Here is a 22,706-nt window from a genome sequence, read left to right on the forward strand (position 1 = left end):
ATTCCCATGTAATTTGCCATGCTTTATTCAAACTTATTAGATTGAATAAGCTGTCAATAAGGGGAGCATAAAATCTAAAACCAACTTACAGCAGGACCTGATTTGCCAGGAGCACCTATAATGCCAGTTCTACCTACGATACCCTGAAAAATAACACATTAATGTAAGGTGAGAAAACTTACTGGAACACCTTGATTTCCCATAACACCACTTCTACCAGGTTGTCCCATATGACCCTATAAATAGTGAGGAAAGCATAAATGTTTTACATCTCATTCTATCATGAATACAATTAAGCTATATTACATTAGATTGTCAACAAATTGATCTATTCATTCTCTAACTGTAAAGACTATAAAAATCCCTCAAGGGCAAATTTAAATTCCAAATGATGATAACTCATCAGCATATGCAGAAGTGAATTGGTCATGAGACTTTAAGAAATAAAAAAGTAACACATAATTGAATAATTTTCCAAGAAATGAAACAACAAAAGCAAAACCGGTGGCTATACACTTTTAAAAATTGTGCTAAAATAACAAATATAAATTAGATAATATATTTGCCACCAGGGAGCGCTGCATAATGGCTGCCACGCCAACCGGTCTGTCCTCGTCTTTTTTCTTCTTTGTATTTTTAGTTTGTTGTAACATGTATGTTTTAGTTTATCTTTAGTTTTGTATTATGTGGGGAGTGGTGGGGGAAACTTTTCTTATCTCTTTCCTCGATGAAGATACAACTTTTTCCGTGTCGTATCTCCGTCTGCACAGCGGCCTAACATTGTGGAGTTGGCAGCCTATTGCTGGGATTTCTAGAGCTCCAAAACCGTGGAGCCTGTGGACTTTAATATCTTGGAGCGGGCGATCCCTTTGCCAGGGATCGGCCTTTGGTGCTCCAACCTGCGGGAGCTGCGGTCTTTAGCATCACGGAGCTCACGGTCCCTGGTTAGCGGCCGACTCCAGGAACTCCAAGCCGCAGGAGTTCGACTGCCCCGATGCAGGAGGTTAGACCGCCCTGACGTGGGAGCTCGATTGCCGGCTGCAGGTGGTTCGACTCCCCCGACCGCGGGAGGAAAGGAGGAAAGAAGATAAGACTTTATTGCCTTCCATCACAGTGGGGAATGTGGAGGAGCCACTGTGGGGGATGTTTATGTCAATTTTTTATGCAGTTGTGTGTCTTGTTGCTTTTTTGGTATGATTGTATGGCAAACCAAATTCCTTGTATGTTGCAAAACATATTTGGCTAATAACTTATGATTATGATTACATAGTGGATTTAAAGAGAAACATACTTTTTGTTTTATTACAGCATAGTGTTGGAAGCTTCTTTTAAAATGTTATCAACAGTTTATTAACATAAACTACAATACCATATCAGTTTTGTTTTTAATGTGAAAATTAGAAGTATGTAAATAAAATAAATATTACTGTGCAAACTTGTAGTTGCATTCATTTCTGCTGAGGTTATTATTGCAGTTGTTGCTTTAGTATTGCTCACCCGTAGACCAGGCATACCACTTTCACCAGGACGTCCCATGTCACCAACAGGCCCTTTGGCACCAGCAGAACCCGATTCACCACGTCTGCCTTGAACACCCTAGAGACGATATAGAAAGGAAAGTAGAGTTTTTCCGAATATCTCTCGTACATCAACCAACATAGAAAGCAAGGCAACATCACAGTTTGTAGAAAATACAGTTACATGCTGTTCATTTTACTTGATTTGTTAATATTAAAAGAGCAAAGTTTACCATGGCACCAGCTATTCCATCACGTCCGGGGCCACCACGGTTACCAAGGGAACCCTACAAATAAAATTAAATAAAAGATTGAAAGTGTACTCAACCATGATTCTCATTGAATTTCGTAAGTGTTAACATATTGGGAAGTTGCCAATAAAAAAATAACTCAGAAATATTATTGTCCAATTTATTGCAGTTTTACTGGTTTATATATGCACATAATCATTAAAATTACATTGGCTGGTCTTGCGTAGACAAAAGAATTACAGCCCAGTCTGTACGTATATGACTGCCACATGCAAAACATTCATAAAGGTTCTCCTGAAGAGTTAAAACGATCAAAACTATTCAAATGCATTTACATTTGTGAGAATTCTGAAACTATTAAACAATGCCCACATTCAATGCCCATATTCCCATATTATGTTGCGAGCTCAAAATTGCAAATAAAAGATACAAGTTTACTTATATCACCAAATAACTGTAAACATTATTATTAGGTAACGTTGATTTAATTTGTAAAACTGAAGGTCCGAATGCTTAGCAGTTTTGTTTATAAAATTTAATGTTAACTTTACCCTTTCGCCTGAAATTCCCTGAAGTCCTTGAAGACCAATTTCACCACGAGAACCTTGCTTGCCTGATTCACCAGATGGTCCAGACGCACCTGCAGGTCCAGCTTCACCCTGATTTTAGCAACAGGAACGTGTAGACATGAGTGACGGTTGACAGTGAATCTCAAGACCATCAAACTTGCACAGAAAATGCCCAACTAACAAACACATCAAATAATAAACACTCACAGGCTCGCCTTTGGAACCGGTCTCACCCTTGATACCTTGAACACCAGGGTCACCCTGAAGAGGATAAAAGGAATGGGTTATCAAAAGTAGTCATTTCCTCCCATCGGATGGAATAGTTATGGCAATTGCTTGACTGCTAGATTGCATGCTTTACTTACAGAAAGTCCACGAAGACCTGTAGGTCCTACTGCACCTGAGGGGCCGGCCAAACCACGGGCTCCTGGGAATCCAGGAGCACCTGCGATACCTGGGGAACCCTGTGTGAGAAACGCACACAAGTCAAATATTTGATGGCTAAGAAATTAAATAAAGAGGCACCACAGATGTATGCTGAATGTACCAACCATTGCACCCTTTGATCCAGTGAGACCATTGGAGCCCGCATTTCCCTAGGATTTAAAAAAAACCGAATGAATATAGAAAGCAACATTTTTATTTGAATTAGATCATTTCTTAAAATGCTTGAAAGGTATTGCTGCCATAAGTACTTACAGTAAGACCCATTGGGCCAACAGCACCAGCAGTACCAGCCTCGCCTCTGGTTCCTTGAGCTCCAGTTGGACCGCGAACACCCATTGGTCCAACCTCACCCTTTGTAAAATGAAAATAAAAGAAAGGCAGATTGTGAGTTCAGCCTGGATTGTGAGTTCAGCCTGGGTTGTTATCACAGGTATATCGTACTTCTTAACTTGCTCTGAGCTAAGTGATACATCATCTGGCATGTCTGCCATTAACTATTATAATCCTCTCCATCTAACATGATTTCTGAATATTACCAATTGACCTTGCTTACCACTGGACATTATTATTTTCTGCTGTATTTAATTATATTGTTTTTTTATTAGAATTCATAAACAACTGGCAAGTTAACTGGAGGGAATCTCATCTAATAAAAACATGAATTGGTATGCAAGATTATTTCAGTTAGTGTTGAGAAAATGGTATATAACTCAAAAGATTTTGCTGCAAATCTAAGGATGTAATGGTTAATTTATCTAACTTGGTGTCTATGTATAAATTTTGGAATAAATGATATTGTTCATATTTGTATCTGTATGGTTTGAAGTCATTTTTAGACCTTTTAAGCACTAAACCACCAAATAAGAATAACATTTACTCGAATCTCTTACAACTCATTTAAAACCTATTGATCAAGTAATGGAATAACATTATAAATTATGTCAGTCAAGTACAATTATTTAGTTTATTAAATTGAAAAGAATATTTTATTTTGTTTGTTTGGACAATTCTTTAAAATTATATATCAGTCTATCAATTTATGCACCTTCGACTAATGTTGAGTCTCAGTGATGAAAAATCGAACCTGCAATAGTTTAAAACTAAACACATCATTTTCACAATAACAAACCCGAGAAACATACCATTTGTTATAGAGAGCTTACCCATTCTAAGGGCATTGATCATTCATGTTCTGAAATAAGCTATGATTGGAATAATCTCTTAATAGTTTTGATATGACCATGATGATTAATTTCATTTTGGATAATCTCATATTTCAAGTAATAACCACATTGTGTCTCCTTGTTTCCGCATATTTTCTTAGAAGAGTTGTAAAACTGTGAGATTGGCGTAGCAGATATTTATTTCTTGCCATGTTATATCATAGACCATTTAGAGGGTGACCATGAATAATAATTTCATGAGAGGTTATCTTACACATAAATGAACGTATTTTTTACATTATTAACATGGAGTGGCTGAGTAACTATAAAATACCTATGTACGTAGTGACACCAAAGCAGTCATGTGACCTTACAACTAACTATAAAAGAAGCACAGAAATCTACACTGGATGTAGCTGAGAAATCCAGTTAATAAATAGAGGCCATGTTCGAGGTATTAACTATTACATCCTTAGATTGAATTCTATGTCATATTGGTCCCTATGTGACAATCATAATATTAAACTTAATGATTGGTCTTGCTTGCACTGGCTTATCTAGAAGGTGACCTTTAGATAAAAGGTTAGGAATTAATTTACTTAATTAATTTGCAACTTAATATTGTACAATGCAACAACAAATTGAATGTAAGGTCTGTATAAAATCACATTTAAACAATAAAATCAATTATTGCAATTTGTTGAGAATCATCTGCTCTACAGCAATGTTCAGTCAATCCAAATCGTTGCTTGGCTTTAAGGATTTTTTAAATGCATGATAATTTATGATGGGAATGATTGATAAACAAGTAATTTAAAGTATAACTATGATTTTTAATGTTTAGTTATCACAGTTTAAAACACCGCACGTCAATTAAAGTTATGTGGTATTATACTCCATTCTTAAATAATTCACAATTTCTAACAATATAAAATGCTGACTTACCTTGGGACCAGGACTGCCTGGAAAGCCTGGAGGACCAGTTACACCAACGAGTCCCTGTAAAGTAACAAAATAACAACATTTACCTTGTGAACATTTTAGAAATACAATTTGCTATAATATTCCTTGTGTCTCAAATATCTGCCTGGGCAACATTTAGAATCAATGCTGCAAAAGACCATTGCCACGAGGAAAATAGATACATTCATTCAATGTCAATCATTCAGATCAGGTATAAGCTCTTGGAGAGATAGTATTTCAGAATCAGTTTCACTGCACTCCAACATTATCTATTATCATAAATAATTTCAAGGATTACTAATTTCACTGGAAGTCATTTATAAGATAACATCATTTTACATCATACTTTCAGGTAAATAATGTGGAACAAAACACAAAGTGCTGGAGTAACTCAGCGGGTCAGGCATGATTTGTGGAGAACATGGATAGGTCATGTTTCGGGTCAGGTCCTTTCTTCAGACTGATTGCAGTGATGTGGGGTGGGGGGGAAACTGGAAAAGAGGTGAGGGTGGGACAAAACATGGCAATAAGGGATGGTATGATTGGCAGATGGATGGACAAAAACTAGAGGTGAAAGCAAGAGAAGAGAATGTCGACTAAGCAGAGAAATGTAGAGCCAGGGGGATGAACATCCCTGAGGAAGGGGACAGAGTAGGGGAAGGGGAGGGGGGGTGGTAGGACGGTGGTAGAAATGTGTGTATTGAGTTTGGACATTCTCCCCGTGTCTGCATAAGGTTCCTCTGGGTCCTCTTGTTTTCTCCGCTATCCCAAAGACATGAACATTGGAAAGTTAATTAGCCAGAGTAAATGATCCCTATTGTGCAGGTGAATCTATGGGGGGATTGAGGGGAATGAGGAGAGAATGAAAAAAATACGGGATTTATGCAGGCTTAGTGTAAATGGTTGGCCGATGGGTGGCGTGGACTTAGTGAGCTGAAAGGCAAGTTTCCATGATAGATCGCTCAAGAACTATATGCAAGTGGCATACTCACAGGAGGGCCGGAAGGTCCTGACATTCCATCACTGCCTCGGGCACCCTTTAATTAATCAGGAAACCATTGTTAATAAACGTACTTATAATCAGAAGATTCACAATACTGCAAGACAGATTATCGGTCTTGAAATTGATGATAAAGAAAGACACATATATGTTCTTCCATAAAAATGGCAAAATAGAATATATTAACATACTATCACAAAGATGCAAATCACTCTTTTCCATTACTGATGCTGTTAAAATCAAATTTAATTTTAACAAATATTACAAGATTTTGGTTGGCGGCTCATTTAATGGGAAGGCAAATGTACAATCAATGATTGGAAAAATGGGTAAGACGGGTAGATTGCCCACCAAGCACAATGTCTGACCAGCCATGGGGTGAATAAGGCTCTCCACAAAGAGCACATATAAACTAAATAGAAGGAGAGTCAGAAACAGGACACTCACAACTGCACCAGGAGATCCGACGCGGCCTCTCTCACCCGTAGAACCACGGAGACCCTGTTTGCAAAAGAAGAAGCGTTAACTTATTTTTACGTCGATTTTTAAGTGAAATTATGACTTTGTCCCCTGTATCATCAGCCAGCAAATTCCACAGAGAAACGCTGGAAGACAGGGAGCAGGGTAAAGTTTCGTGCCAGAATATCTCACCCTTGTTCAGCTGCTGGGCCCAGCAGTGGATGCACTTCACATCCAGTCCCTCAGCTTTACGCTGGTCATGGCTGGCTTATGCAATGCAAGCTCATTTGAGCCACGATTAGAAAGGTAAGCACATGCAGATAAGAGGCTTGTCTATTCTTTTTTAGTTGACATTATTTTAAAAGTAATGGCTTCATCCTATCCAGGATAGAGCCACGGCCTGACATCAGGCCGCTACCTATGGCCATTCAACCTCACAGCTTAACCACAACAACGAGGTTCCAGGACATTAGGTCCTGTTAAGCGGCAGAAAATATGGCTGTAAGTTGACGGCGAAAAGAGCAGATTGGAGACGACAGAAATCGACCAAATCAAGCAATGATTTGCAAAAATTTACTTAATTTACTATTATTGACAAAGCTGTCATAATGGGTTACCCAGGGTATTAATAAAACCACTTTGAACATGCAACACATACCGCCATTCCAGGGCTACCATTTGTTCCTGCATTTCCATTTTCACCCTGGAATTTAAAAAATAGAATTATGAAGTTTTAGATTGACTTTTCACAGTATTTATTACAATACATGTTCTGCAATAAGTATTAGCTAAAGCAATGTTTGTCAAACAGTTCTGTGTGAGAAACATCTGCAAATAATAACACACATCATGGGATCACTTGAAAATATTGTCATTTTCAATTTTCAGGTTTGTCTCAGCTACTGATGTTAGCTGCTGAAAGGAAAGCAATGCAATTTGTTGTAGAAAATATAGTTTATTTGATACACGTATTACAAAGAAACCATTTTTTACATCACAGATGAACCAAAAATAACCAAGATCCTTGAGGAATCAATGTCTTCAATTCATGGGCAATATAAATGTTGGATGAAATCATTATTAATTTTAGTGTTAGATTGTGTGACTATGGCCTGACATAATACAGTCTTGCAGAAATATATTACAGACTGCTTAGGTTCAGGGAACTACTGATGCTTTCATTTAAAAATAATTGTTTGAAATCATCATTGACTTTTATTTTTCTATTCATTCTTCCTTAATAGTCTTTAGAGGAAAGGTCTGAAAGCATGACAGAAGGCCAAACTGATCCATCCTTTGGAGTGAGAATTTAGTAGAGAGTGGCATAAAAGATGGGAAAATGAAGAGGTTTGTCTTACCAAACAAAAGTAAAGATAAATTTATAGTTTTTTGGGAGGTTCTTTTAAGAAATAATTCTCTTTAAATTCCCAGAACAACAGAAAGTCCAAGGATAATGCTAATTGCTTATTATCAGCCATGACGTTAATAAGTGAAGTGTTGTGGGGACTGTGAACTTCTCAATAGAACTGTGATATTATCTTACATAACTTGTCAAAGATATGCTTACAATAGTAAATATGAATTTTCTGTTCTTGTGGAATACACCTGTGTCGATAAAATGGGGATGGTTATCAAATAATAAGATGTGAAACATCACATCTATGCTCAGAACCAACATCTGGCTGAGTTGGTCAGGAGTCATGTCTGCTAGAAGCTTTTATCGTGGTTTTACGATGAACTTTGTGTCTACCCAAGATACAGTATGTCCAGTTATGTTTTAAGAAGGTCTTGCATTGGACTCTTCAGTGCAGTTTCAAAATCGCAAGGCAGCTTTCCTTTCTTTAAGTATATGTTGAAGCAGCCAACAGGTGATTTGTGTAAGTTAGGTTGCATTCTGTCATGGAAACAATTATTGGGCCTAAAATTATTAATCTGCTTCTCATTTCAGTACTGGGTTGTGCATGACTACTAAAGCTGAATTATGTTCCTCGACAGAGTGCTTCATGACTCTTCTAAGGAGGTAATGTTTCACAGATGGTTTGTATATACATTGTTTGGCAAATCATTTATGACTATGGTAGTAAGCAAGGAGCAGGAGTTTCTTTCTGTGGGTGCTATATTTTGATTTTTGCTTGTGTTATTTAATTTAATTGTTCTCCCTGTACACCCATTGTGGGTAAAATGTCCAACCAGGCTCCAATTCTTCAGCAATACAAATGTTACCCAAAATTCAAATTAGTTTTCATTATTTGATGTAAAGGCTGACACTAACTAGTCTTGTTGAGAAATCTTGGACAGATTGCATTTGAGAACCAAACATTTATTCATTCCAACATTGGTTTGGAAAGTAGAAAACTGAAGTAAGTTTTTAAAAAAAAATCTCTTGCCATGATAATTTAAACTATTGTACTTGAATTTTTAGAATATTTTGCTACAACATGTTTAATAAGATATTGTTTCTTAATAAGACGCACTAACATCCAATAGAGAGGTTTGCCATTGTATTTTCGACTTGCAACCTAACTTGCCCAAAATGATAAACCTCAGAAATGTAATATAACGTACAAAAAAGGCACGAGATAAAAACAAAGATTTCCATGGGAAGGTTATGCAATGACAGAGATTAATGTACTCGGATTACAACATGCAAATATCTGCTTTGAAAAGAATCATTACAATGAAAACAAAAAGTGGCTGAACTACCTATTTATAACATTAGTAATAAAAGGGTCAGGCTAGGTAGATTTCTATATGTTCTTTACAAGGGAGTCTACAATTGCAGTATCCCGGGATCCCTCCCCCTAAATGGATGGCAATTATATTTTCTGGTCCTAATCAATTATATATTTCAATTACATTTTTCGCCATAAGTAGAAATTAGGATTTTCATTTGCTCCGTTTTTTCAAGAATATTCAATTGTAGAAAATTCAAACAAAAAAAACAAGAGATAAAGTTTTGTAAATATTAACATAATTAATCAAGGAGGCTTCTCCTTGATTTTCTGATATAAAATCTGGTTATATTGTGAGCAAAATAAAAAACAGCAGCTGATTAATGAATTTCCATTTTATATCATATCACTAAATGTTTTCTCAACTAATGTTTGGACTTACTTTACTATAATGCTATTGTGGCTACAGCCTTACCTTCAATCCACCAGTGCCTGGTTCTCCCTTAACTCCATCCAAGCCAGTGTAACCCTGTAAGGAAATGGAAAAAGTTATAAAATGAAGGCCAATTACACAGAGTAGTAATTTGCTACAAATCAAGTAGCAAAGAAATAATATTCAACTCACACGGTGTCCTTTCCTGCCAGAAAGACCAGGAGTACCTGGGAAACCACGAGCACCCTATAAAGAGGAAACAAAAATATAATCAATGAATCATCAAAACAATAAGACATTGTCAAGCCGTTGTTAGTACAGGAAGATTAATGCTTTCAGGTTCAATGGTAATAAACCTCATGCAACAACTTCACTTGCCTGGGGTCCACCAGTACCACGATCTCCAGATTTGCCAGATTTGCCATTTGCACCCTGTATAAAACAAAGATGGAATCTTACTTTTCACACAATGTCAATGACCGAAGCACTTTACATATATTTACTGTACTAGGTGAACTAATTCATCATTTTAGTATTTAGGTGAATGAATCATTTATGTCATATACATGCTTAAAATAACAATTACCAATTAAATGCTAGGCATTTCCAACTTGTCTAATATCTATCAGGTGAATGAATTTTCAGTGCTACCTGCATGAATAATGTTATTTAGCAAAATCTGGTAGATTTAACCTAAATGTTGTCTTCCGGATCAGTGACTGCTGTATTAGGAATGAGACATTCCTTGGACAGATCAAGTTCAGGTTAGCTTCATGGTCACCTCTGATATCACCCGTTCCCATTTGCAGAACAGAGAGAAAAACTAACATTATTTTGCCCTCATTCGGAAAGTTGACTTGAGTTCATTGGACCCAAATCTATTGAGATCCTCGGATGGTTTGAATGCAAACTATTGATATTCCTCAGACATTGCTGCCTTCCTTGCCTGAATTTTGAGGAATGGGTTAGGAAGGGACTGAAGATCAGATGTCAGTGCATATGTACTCAATAATGAGTCGAGGGGTGGACTCAGTCATGTCTGACTGAGGCGTTGGTTACATTCTTTAGCTTCAGCCAGGGCTACCATATTCAGTTTAATCCCATCTATTTAACTGGGATAGCTGACCTAGATAGCAAGTGCAACCATTTTGCACTTTTGCAAGTGCTACGTTTTAACCATTTTGTTAAAATTAGAAACTATTTAAACTAAAGTAATACATTTATTTTGAATTCCACTTTTGATCTAAAATCATTAAAACAGTAAATATTAATTTTTCAAATTCTTTAAAAAACTTAATTCTTTTGAAAAATTAATATTGACTGTTTTAATGATTTTAGATCAGTTAAGTGGAATTAAAAATAAATGTATTGCTTTACTTTAAATAGTTCCTAATTTTAACAAAATGGTTAAAATGTTTTTGAATAGCCAACATTTAGAAGCAGTGGAATGGATGTTCAGGGTGCCCAGGACCTCAGGTCTATCACCTAAGGAATAGTCATCGCTCACGTGTAGGAAGAAACTGCGGATACTGGTTTAAACTGACCCAAAACGTCACCCATTCCTTCTATCCAGAGATGCTGCCTGTCCCGCTGAGTTACTCCAGCATTTTGTGTCTATCTTTAGTCATTGCTTATGGACTGCTTCACTTCCAGGGATCACTCCAGCACCAAGGCCTGGATCATGATTTGACCCTCAGGACAACAAAGGCTAATACTGCCATGGGAATCATAAAGTCAGGGAGTAGCAAGGGGCAGCTGCATAAGAATGACACCCACTGTGACCTCGTGAACATTATACTTGTTACATGGGGTATTGAAGGGGCAGTGAGAAAATGACTTGCTGTCCACATTGTCAATGTAATGTAATAAAAGTCTTCTCTGTAATCGGGACAAATCTGGCAAAAATATAAGTTAATTCTAGATTTAAGGATAAGTTTATTCCTTTTAAAATATTTTAGATGAAGAATTACTGGAACCTTTTACTGAGTTTTTAGAAGTAGCTAAATATTTAACAATCTACTAATGCAAGTTCTGTAATAGGAATCCTAGTATAGGAATTTATAATGAATGAAAGATATTCCAATTCTTAATCGTGTGCATTTTAGATTGGTATTTTATTCTAGTTATGTTATGTCATTGTTATTTATTGCATAGTTGAATATCACTATTATTATTTCTTTAATTGCATAGGAATCAAATGTAGAAGTTTAACATTTAGGTAATTTGGTATCGCCTTTGCAATGGCAATATCAGTGAGACTTGTTGCATTATTGTGGATATCTTAAAGAGCTTTTAGTTTAAAAGAAAAGCAAATATGCAACCCATTATGAATTTTAATTAAATTAAATGTGACTTTAATGCACCGGAACTTTAAAGGTATAGCAGAAAATTGATTCACAAAGGATGGGATAACATGGCACTGAAATGAACGATCAGATATGACTTGGTTGAATGGCAGAGCAGGGAAGAGGAGATGAATGATCTACATTTGCTTCTGTTCTTTATGTTCATATTTTGGTGCTTGAAAATGTGTAGTGCACACAGATGCTTGTTGCAAGGGGCGTCAATCGTACATGTGGAATATTATCTTTGTGTTGATAATATTGTTTCTCCATTTCCATCTATGATCCCAAAGGTTCACCAAAATTATCGCTACTTAGGTGAATACAAAAGAACACAAATCTCTAAGAAGGCAACACTAGCCATGTAATTCTTTGAAATGGGGAATTTATTATCACAAATTATCAATGTGATAATACCAATATGACATTGAGAAATATTTCTATCTTCATAGTAGCCACCTCAGTTCTATAGAGATTCTGATAGATTCTAACCAAGGAAGGCAGGATGCTTTGACTTTGAAGTTAAAAATAAAAATGTAAAAGGACATCTTACGATGAAACGTTAAGTAGGTTGAGCATGGAGACTATGGAGAGCATGTTCCTGACTATATTCAAGGCTGGGAGACAAATTGTTGGTTTACAGGGGAATCAATGCTTATGCAAAACAAGGAAAAGTGGGATCAAAGTCATGGTTATTAAAGATTTTAGCAGAATCCCTAGTCCAAAACTGGGATGGCTTTCCATGAAGAGCCAACTAAGAACTTCTCCTGCTTTCTTTTCCTTAATTCTTTGCTTTAGATTTATTTTGCGGTTGAGAAGCAATCACAAGTTAAGAATGCTGTTATGATTCATATTGTTATCATTCATAATGTATACCTACATCTTCACCAGGCTTTCCAGGTACACCTCGAGGACCACGAGCACCAGTTGTACCCTGAAGAATAAAAGGAAAGAAGAAAAGTAAAAATTAACTAAAGGTTCCCAGTATTTAATTTAGAGTGAAGGAAATATCGGCTTCGGTGTTTACTTACAGATGAACCAGATTCACCGGAAATGCCTGCCATTCCTGGAGATCCAGGAGAACCCTGAAAGGGAGCACGTGCATCTGATTACAATTCATCATAAGTGAAGTCTTCGAAATTAACTTTAATGGCAAATATTTAAAATGGAGGTAGTACAATGTGTTGCATAGTTTCAATTATAAATAGGCAAGGATTTTACGACAAGAGATCATAATACTTACAGGGACACCAGAGCCTCCTTGTGGGCCTCTCATTCCCCTTGGACCCTGAAAAATATATATTATGTTTAAATTAGTACACAATATCGTAGTCACTACTAAAACAAAAAAATATCTATATTCAGTGAACTAAACACAACAGAGAAGGAAACATGACTGATTCGGCCAAGAGTGATTGATGAACTAATGGACTTGTAATAAGTCTTATCTTTTTAGCTGCATTTAGGGCAAGCCTTTGAAAATAGTTGGGCATAGTTTAAAACAACAATCCTTAAAAACTAAATCACAAATGAATCTAAGCTTGTGAAACTAAATTGAGAGCATCTTAACTTGTAATGTTACATTCAGTGTTTTCATGTTTCATTTTCTACCAATTAAAGGGAAATGCAAAATGTGATTTAATTCAGGAACTTACAACATAGAACAGTACAGCACAGTAACAGGCCATTCAGCCCACAATGTTTGTGTCAAACATGACATCAATTTAAACTAATCTCCTATATCTGCATGTGATCCTTATCCCTCCATTTCCTACATCCATGTGTAACTCCTTCACTGTGCATTGTTGATTGTGTTTCAGATGGTAGAGCCTCACTATATATTACGTTTATGTTCAATATGCTTTATAATGATAAAAATTGAAGCTAATTATCCCGCCAAAGCAAGCAGTGGATTAAATAACTAGTTAATCTGTTATGACAACAAAGTGTTGGAAATTCTCAGTAGGCTAGGCAGCTTCTGCAGAGAGAGATACAGAATCTGAGAAGTTCTGGGTTCTCATTGATGATCATTGACCAGAAATAATTAACTCTGTTTTTCTCTTGAGAGCTGCTGCCTGATCTGATTCTGTTCAGTGTTTGCTTTTGGACAGGTTTGTGTGTTTATGATGGTGTGGTTGGGGGAGGAACAATTGTTCAGGTTGTAAAGCTTTGTTCTCCATTAACTAAACCTAAAATTTTAACCAATTTTGCTCTGAAGCAAGGAAACCAAAAAGCTAGTTCCTATCAGAAGTGAAACACCTCCAACAATTTAACATTCCAGCATTATTGCATTTAGTATTAGGTTAGGTGCTTTGTTGAAGTACTGGAATGAAGATCAAGTCTTCTGAAGAGTGAGCAACAAGACAAACCAAGCTTTCCACAGAACATAGAAAAGTACAGCATGGGAACAGGCTCTTCAGCCCACAATGTCTGTGCCGTAAATAAATGAAGCCAAGATAAACTAATCCCACCTGCCTGCACATGATACATATCCCTCTATTTCTTGCAGATGTGTGTGCCTATCTAAAGGCCTCTCGTGACAATGTGTATTGGGACATGCTTATAAACTAACCTAACAAACTTAAACAATAATTTTTTTTTGTATCTGTTGTAAAGTTGTAAATTTCCTTCATTGTTGCAATGAGATTTGTCAATTAAAGCCAAGTTTTCTGATTAGAATCAGAGGATAGGTTACACAAAATAATTTCATTATTACTCACTTTTTTGAGTTGTGCTTGCTTAATCATTGTCAGGTTTTAATTTAAACAATACAAAACTAACCTTACTGACTAAAACCAAATTACTCCATATATCTTCTATCGGGCACTGTCTCCAGTCTTTTGTTTGGAAAGGGGATGATATGATACCGTGGGCGGCACGGTAGCGCAGCGGTAGAGTTGCTGCTTTACAGCGAATGCAGCGCCGGAGACTCAGGTTCGATCCTGACTACGGGTGCTGCACTGTAAGGAGTTTGTACGTTCTCCCCGTGACCTGCGTGGGTTTTCTCCGAGATCTTCGGTTTCCTCCCACACTCCAAAGACGTACAGGTATGTAGGTTAATTGGCTGGGTAAATGTAAAAAAAAAATTGTCCCTAGTGGGTGTAGGATAGTGTTAATGTACGGGGATCACTGGGCGGCACGGACTTGGAGGGCCGAAAAAAGGCCTGTTTCCGGCTGTATATATATGATATGATATGATGATATGGAATAATGCAGTAAGATGGGTTAATAACACTTGGAGAGTCAACAAGAGGATACCATTTGGATTTTGCTTGTATTTTAGGCTGAAAGAATACAACATTTCACTTGCCTAAGTACCACATAATTAGCATCCTGTCTAGTTTCCATTTCAAAATTCTAGTTTTCACAGTGGTTTTAATCTTGACTGATCTATTTCACTGGGTCAATTGGACTGAGTGGGAATTAATGTCTGGCAAACTAATCACTGGAAATGCATCCAAGGAGAATGCAGTGATAAGGAATGGATTTCACGCAAAGTGAAAGACGTTTTCTTCATGCCATGAACCTATATAGCTGGGGAATACTAAATGTTTTCCCAATAAACTTGTTCTTTAAAGGGGCCATTTTAAAGCGATGCAGTTATGTAGAACATCTGATTCAGATGGAATAATGTTCCTTGTAGCATATGGGGTGATTATCACTTCTATAATAACAAGGCAAGCGCTCAGTTTGAAAGCTTCACATGTTCTGGTATATTCTGGCACCTTGTGGCTACAAGTTACATTTCTAAACATTTCTTGTCATAATCAATCCTCTACAAGTATTTTTCCGCTCAATAGCTTGTGTTCCATAAACCCACAGTTCCACTGCGCATCAGCAATTGCAGGTACTTTGACTTGAATAACTGCACCTGTTCATTTTTGATGTCTCAAATTGAATATTATTTTTAAGTATTTTCACTCATTTTGAAGTCGCTCACACCTATTGAGCGAAAAAGAAAGTTCATAACAATAAATTTGTATACAATTGTGTTTCTGCGCAAGGAGAGTCTAATCTTAACGTTTCGCCCGAAGTTTAGCGGGATGATTGTAGAAGAGTTTATAAATACGTACGATGATTCCTGGTGTCTGGTCGTCTCGTTTGTACTGAGCAGCATAGCTCTGAAAACAAGAACAGAAATACATTACTGCTTGATGAAAGGCCTTAACATTATCTGTTTATATGACTCCTGTGAATATTTGCTACATTTAAAGATCATGGCTGCACTGGTTGAAGAGAGCGTTAAACACATGTACACATCTGGACACATGCAGACACATATTATTTTAGAATTAACAATTGAAAGATCAATATAAAACACTATCCCATACAAAGGAATAGAGAAATCAAACTTCAGTCTTAAACTCTTCTTGTTTATGTTAGGGTCATTTTCTACATAGTCAATGGTTGTCAAATACAATGGATGGAGCCTCATTTGCTAGTTTAGCAAGGCAGAAAGAATATCTAATAGGATGGTAGTTGCTTTTTACTGGGCTGTGACCATATCTAACATCTGCCTCGAATACCTGGAAATATACTTGTGTGCATTTCATAGCATCATAGTTATACAAATTAGAAATGTGCCCTTCGGCTCATCACATCCATGATGGCCTTTTTGCCCATCTACACCAATTCTATTTGGTTGCATTAGGGGGACCTTATCTTTCTTCACCTTGTTTGCTTGAATGTAGTAATTGTATCTAATTCCACCACCTCCACAGGCAGCAGATATTCACCAGATATCAACTACTCCTGGTGTAGAAAACTTACGCCTCAGATTCCCCTTCTATTCCCTCACCTTAAACCTGAGCCCTTGGGTTTTTGATACCTCCACCATGAGGAAAATATCTTGACTATCTACCTTATCTGTGCTTCTCATAATCTTGTCTTCTCTATCAGGTAACCCTCTCAACCTCCGTCACTTCAGGGAAAACAAGACCAACCCTTCTCAAATGCTCCCTATAATTTAAATCTTCCAATCCAGACAATTACATTCTTCCTTTAGTGTGCTGATCAGAACTGCACACAATACTCCAAGTTTGGCCTATCTAGTGTTTTATAAAGTTGCAACGTCACATCCCAAATCTTGTAATTGATGCCCCATCTGTTTCAGGTGATGACACAGCGTGGGATAGTCCTACTTTACACTATTCCTCTCCAGCATACACTGGCTAAGGGAGATACCTTTCCTTGGTCACTATCTCTAAATGCACAATATTAGAGCAGCAAAGATTGTGCTCCAGTTCCAAAATATGTTTCCATTCAGTTCAGTGAACTGTTGCCACTCTAAATGTGATCAGCTAGTAACTTACTAAGCCGGGTGGTCCAGGAGGTCCAGGAAAGCCCGAGTTGCCTGGGATTCCATCGTTGGCGTTTGGTCCTCGTGGACCCTATGATAGAAAGAATGTAGATTGTGACTTTGCACTGGAAGGCATAATAAATACAAAGTGGATAGTCAATATTTAAGAATTGAATTAAAATGGTGCATCTGGCATTGTTAAATCAACGCCAACTGAAAACAAACTGAAGTATCAAATAATGTTCTGGAGAAGAAATATTTTCACCAAAACATGTTTAATGACATTTAATTACAACAAAAAAAATCTCCTTGAACAATGAAACCAATTAAAGCATAAATACCCTGTCTCCTTGTGGGCCTTGGTTGCCAGGGGGTCCTTGTGGTCCCTGAAGACAAAAATATTTGGATCTGGTTAGAGACGGGAAACTGAAACATAATTTAATCAGTTCCAGCACATTATCATATCATATAATTACACCTTTGATCTATTACAGTTCCTGTGTTCATTTCTTTGATAACATTTTATTATGTGTATGCTTAAGGGGAAAGATGGAAAGCAGAGCCTGCAATTATAAGATATCTTTCAAATCTATGATATCTCCAAACTTGTGATAGCCTTGTCCCTTCTTGGAAAGCTCAGTAGGTGACAATCCCACCTCAGAGGCAAAAGGTTCTGGTTTCAACACATAAATCTCAACTGGCACTGCGTGAAGTGCCATCTTTCAGGCAGGAGGTTAAATCATGGCCCAGTACGCCTTCTCAGGTGGATGCAGAAGATCCTGTGACCAATATCTATCTGCCACCAAAAAATATTAGAAGCAGATTATCCAATCACTATTACATTGCTGTTTATGAAAGTTTGCTTTGCACATTTTGGCTATTGTATTGTATGCATGAGAACAATGACTCTTTTTCAAAAGTATTGCATTGGCTTTATAGTACATTTATACATCCTGAAGAGCACTGTATAAATACTAGTTAAGCAGTTAATATGCCCAGAGCAGGTTTTTCTGATAAAATATTTCTGTAACCTAGTTTTGGTGTTATTAGTTGAGGGCAGGACAAGTGAGGAATCCCTCTGAAAGTTTGATTAATAAAAAGGAATATTTAGCATTTTTGTGAAGGTTGATGGGCCAGGATTTTATATAATTCAAAATGAAGTTTCCCTGTCAATTTAATGATGCTGCACTGAAATTTCAGCTCGGGTCATACTATTAAGTCAGTGGAGTGGGGTTTGAAACTACCACTGAATTTGAGGTAAAAGTGCCATTGCTGAGCCTCGACCAGCAGATGCATTTACAATTGATTTTTTCAGAGAGACTCTGGGAAAGAAAATTAATGAAAACAATTACAAAAGGTGGATAATTATGTTAGAATGAAATAGATGCACACTGAAATGCTAAGAGTCGAAAGGTGTTCAGAGACTTTTGTTGCAGTGTACCATTTTTCACTTAAAACATAAGTGTAGATTACACTAGGTAATTATTTTTCATTTTCTAATCCAATTTTGCTCATTATGACTCCTTGACATTGTATGGAAATAATGTGACCAGTGTCAAAATGAATTTTATAATTATTCCATTATTTATCCAAATAATAGGAGAATTACCAGAACAACTTGGGTAAGTGTGATAATATAATTTATTACATTCTTCCTTCATGACAGCTCTGCTAATACTTGATTGGGGTTCAATATTGGCGTTTGTTCTCTGCATTGGAAACATATTGCAATGGGTACGAATGCGCATATGTCTGCTTGGTCTGATTTAGAAAAGGCAGATGTCTATAATTTAATAAGGAGTTTTTCCTGAAACAAGAAACCTAAATGGTCCCACCCAGTGGGTCTTGGTGGAAGGCAATTGACCATAAGGCTGTGCTGCTGGCTATCCTGCATTCCAGCCCAGAGAGAATGTGTGAGAAAGAAGGGAGCCACCTGATGTAAAATTCAAACTTTACGTAGATGTGATTTATTGGAGGGAGTTCTAGTGCTATTGATCCGGTGGGCCAACTCTCAAAAGGATTTTGACATGGAGTTGGAATGGTCTTAGCCATGTATCAACCTTTATTCTATTTTTGTTATTGAGGTTTTTTTCTACTTCATTGTTTCTGTCAATTTGGCAAAAACACGATACATGGCACAATGTAGGAACCTGTGGCATATTACGCATTTGATATGAATGGATGTGTCTAACCCGTGAGTGACAGTGATTACATAAGTAAGGTAAGAATAGGCAAGTATGAATCATGCCTCTGGATCAGCCTTTGGTTTCCATTAAAGAATCAGTATTAAACAAAATTGTTTAAATAGATCTAAGGGAACGCAATATTCCTTAATGAGCAAATATACACAGGGTACAGGATATAGATGCTCTCATGAACTTCCAAAGAAGTAGAAATGTATTGCAACTGATATCTGGAAGTACCTGATAGTGAATGAGGAAATTGAGCTAGTTTGTGTGTTTGTGAGTCTGTGCTCGAAATTGGATAATTTATGGGTCTCCTATCTATAGGAAGGAACTGCAAATGCTGGTTTAAACCGAAGATAGACACAAAATGCTGGAGTAACTCAGCGGGTCAGGCAACATCTCTGGAGAAAAGGAATAGGTGATGTTTCAGGACGAGATCCTTCATCAGACTAGTTATATTTCAGCAACGTATAGAAATGTCTTATGAAATGTAGTGCACACTGTCACTAATAACATGATTGTTTAATTATACATACCATCAATTCATCTTGGTAACCCTGCAATAAGAAACAATACATTTAATTACTTTACCTTGAAAAAATCAAAATTGAATTGAATTTTTATGAATTAGACTGTAATGATTTCAACACTTACATCACTTCCATTGTCTGCAGAAAAAGAAAAGAAGACATTAATTAGGGATTAGCCATATAAAAAGGTAGATTTGATAATACATTGTGTACACACATTCCAGATTTGAAAAAAATGCCATCATAAATGTGCTACCTGGTTTATTTTGTAGAATTTACAGAGGGGAAGTTGCTATATGATTGTGGAAAAATTATGAAATATATTCTCTGTTCACTATTTGTTATAAACCAGCATGAAATTCTAAATTTGATTTCAGATTTTGGTAGAAATCTGTCCACAATCTTTTTCAGATATGGACAAAATGTGGTTTATGTTTAATTCTCAGTAAATAAAAATCTTTCACTTACGGCAATTTATGAATTTAACCATGTTTTAGTAACAAATATTCACATTGTGATGTAGACAAAGGTTAAACTAAATGCTTGGTAATTGGAACACTTTATATTTATAAGAAGCAGTGTTTAGAATCCTAAGCATGTTGTCAAAAAATGATCTTTTTTAAGATGTATAGAACATTTTTTCCTTTCAGGCACCTGCATTAGTTGTCAGAGATCAAGTTTGTGATAAGTAGAGAAAGACTTTATTCAATATATGGTTGAACCCCATGTTTACAGGTGAACCCATCTTCTCATAATTATTGTCCTTATGACATCATAAACATGATTGCTATTCGTTGATAAATTTGGTGATTGTGTTATCTGAATCCTTACTCCGAGAATAAATGTAATTGAAATTAGTTCACATGGAGTCCTTAACTGGCAACAGTGCCAAAAGAATGACTAAGACAATAACCTGGATTTCAACTTCGGACTTCAGGTCCCGAAGAACCCAATATAATTTCAGATCCCCATTGCACTAACCAATGTAGCTTGTGAAAGGAAAGAGTTGAAAGAGATGAATATGTGGGCTAGTTCTCCTCACTCATTACATTAAAGCCGAATGCAGTGGCCTAAAGTACCTCTGGAACCAGATAGTGCGAAAACAGATATCCAATTCGTTTTTGTTATAACTCAGATTTGGATCAATAATGACTTGGGATAAACTGTGTCAATTGGAGGAGAAATTCATTTTTCGCTGCAACTCAAGACCATTGTGACTATTGTACTTATCAAACAATAGGCAGAATTTTCAGAACATTTTCAGAAATCAATAAAAAGTCTTTTTTTCTCCTTGAATTATTTCATAGAAGATAATAGCATGACATGCAGCTATCTTGATCATGAAATATGTGAGTCCAAATAAATACATTTTAAAATAGCAGCATTAATTTCACTTCAAGATAACAGGTCCCTTTCTTGAGTCCACCTTTTTAAAAGCAAGGCCAGCAATTTTTTCTCAAAGGATGCTAATTATAGAAAACTTTATATTTTGGTCAATGTTCTTTAATTCGTAAATACTTATTATAAGAATACAAAGAACATTTAAATAGCTTTCTAATCTTTAACGTTGTCACTAAATTAGATTAGAACATATTTAATACTATTTAAGTTAAATTAGGCAAGTGAATTAGTTTAGGAAATTATTTAAGCAAACAAATACGTTATATTTCAAGTAAGTCATCTTATATATTGACATTGATTATCGAATAAATTGGAGGAAAACAGAATAGTATATGACTTGGAGAAGAATCCAAGTTTTGTGGTTGTTGGGTCAAGTTGGCACCAGGGTGGCATTTCTGCCACCATGACTCTGGCAGTGACCCTGCTACTCATCAATGTTATTGCCAGGGAATCTCTGTCACACAAACACAGCCAACCAGGCTGAGGTTTCTACACCTTGCCTTTAATTTCCTGCACTTTGATTCACCCTACACCATTACCAAGACCTGCTCTGTGCCGGTATGATGATGACAAGGTGCCACAAACCACACGTACAAATATAAACACTTTTAATGGAATGAGACCAAATTATTCCTAAAATGTTTAACAGTACAAACACATCTGCTGTTTAACAGGATATAGCTACCTGATTGGTGGTGGGAGTGTTTTTTAATTATTCAACCACAATTTCACAAATATGCCAAATCATATTTTAGAAAGTTTCTATGCCAACTTCATTGAGCTAGATGTTTCATGAAAGATTTAGTCGGAGTTTATTCTGTAAATTTGGTTTTGCACCTGTAGATAGGATTTCCAGTTCCAATTGATACAGGTGAAGGCACTAGAGGATGCACAAGACAACATTGACACATTGCACATCAGAAGATCATGACTGTAAAGATTGGGTTTAAAATTAGAATGGCTCTGTAAAATTAAGGCAGGGATAAGTTTCCTGGAATGTTTTGAAGATAGCGCAGAATAGATTAAATATTTGGGATAATATTCATCTGGCAGAGGTACGAAAAAAAGATTCCTATGAATTAAAAAACAAACAAACATTAATTTGTATTATTGCATCTACATAGCTAACCGGTTCAATTCACAACAGCTTTCCTTTCGAAGTGAGGATTCACTTCCCCCACCCCTTACACAGACCCCAACTTCAACCCGAGCCAACAAGTCAGATACTTCAAATTACCACCAGGAGGCTCCAAAGTTCACGTGTTAACTTTCGGATCCTTGCATTGCCAAGGTGGGTACAAGTATATACATACATAAAACTCATGTTAATATACAATCTATAGCACAATTTCATTACCTTCAATATACAATCTATAGCACAATTTAATTACATATATATAATTAAATTGTGCTATATATTGTATACTAACATAAGTCTAATATATTAGAAGATTCGAAACAACATTGTTATAAA

At 36.4% G+C, this 22,706-nt stretch overlaps 1 protein-coding gene across 1 annotated transcript in view; it reads right to left on the reverse strand.

Moving 5' to 3' along the window:
• col1a2 (collagen, type I, alpha 2) overlaps positions 1-22,706 on the reverse strand; it is a 51,084-nt gene that overhangs the window by 27,135 nt on the left and 1,243 nt on the right. The window contains exons 2-24 of the mRNA XM_078422753.1: positions 19,956-19,969; positions 19,838-19,858; positions 17,457-17,501; positions 17,129-17,206; positions 15,890-15,937; positions 13,060-13,104; positions 12,848-12,901; positions 12,697-12,750; positions 9,853-9,906; positions 9,667-9,720; positions 9,517-9,570; positions 7,028-7,072; positions 6,358-6,411; positions 5,903-5,947; positions 4,893-4,946; positions 3,037-3,135; positions 2,889-2,933; positions 2,703-2,801; positions 2,545-2,598; positions 2,320-2,427; positions 1,751-1,804; positions 1,498-1,596; positions 183-236 (exon numbers count right to left, since the gene is read on the reverse strand). Coding sequence (XP_078278879.1) covers positions 183-236; positions 1,498-1,596; positions 1,751-1,804; positions 2,320-2,427; positions 2,545-2,598; positions 2,703-2,801; positions 2,889-2,933; positions 3,037-3,135; positions 4,893-4,946; positions 5,903-5,947; positions 6,358-6,411; positions 7,028-7,072; positions 9,517-9,570; positions 9,667-9,720; positions 9,853-9,906; positions 12,697-12,750; positions 12,848-12,901; positions 13,060-13,104; positions 15,890-15,937; positions 17,129-17,206; positions 17,457-17,501; positions 19,838-19,858; positions 19,956-19,969 — 1,331 coding nt within the window. The remainder of the gene's footprint in view (positions 1-182; positions 237-1,497; positions 1,597-1,750; positions 1,805-2,319; positions 2,428-2,544; positions 2,599-2,702; positions 2,802-2,888; positions 2,934-3,036; positions 3,136-4,892; positions 4,947-5,902; positions 5,948-6,357; positions 6,412-7,027; positions 7,073-9,516; positions 9,571-9,666; positions 9,721-9,852; positions 9,907-12,696; positions 12,751-12,847; positions 12,902-13,059; positions 13,105-15,889; positions 15,938-17,128; positions 17,207-17,456; positions 17,502-19,837; positions 19,859-19,955; positions 19,970-22,706) is intronic.

The sequence above is a fragment of the Rhinoraja longicauda genome, chromosome 2 (genome assembly GCF_053455715.1).
Source record: "Rhinoraja longicauda isolate Sanriku21f chromosome 2, sRhiLon1.1, whole genome shotgun sequence".
In the NCBI taxonomy this organism is placed as follows: Eukaryota; Metazoa; Chordata; class Chondrichthyes; order Rajiformes; family Arhynchobatidae; genus Rhinoraja; species Rhinoraja longicauda.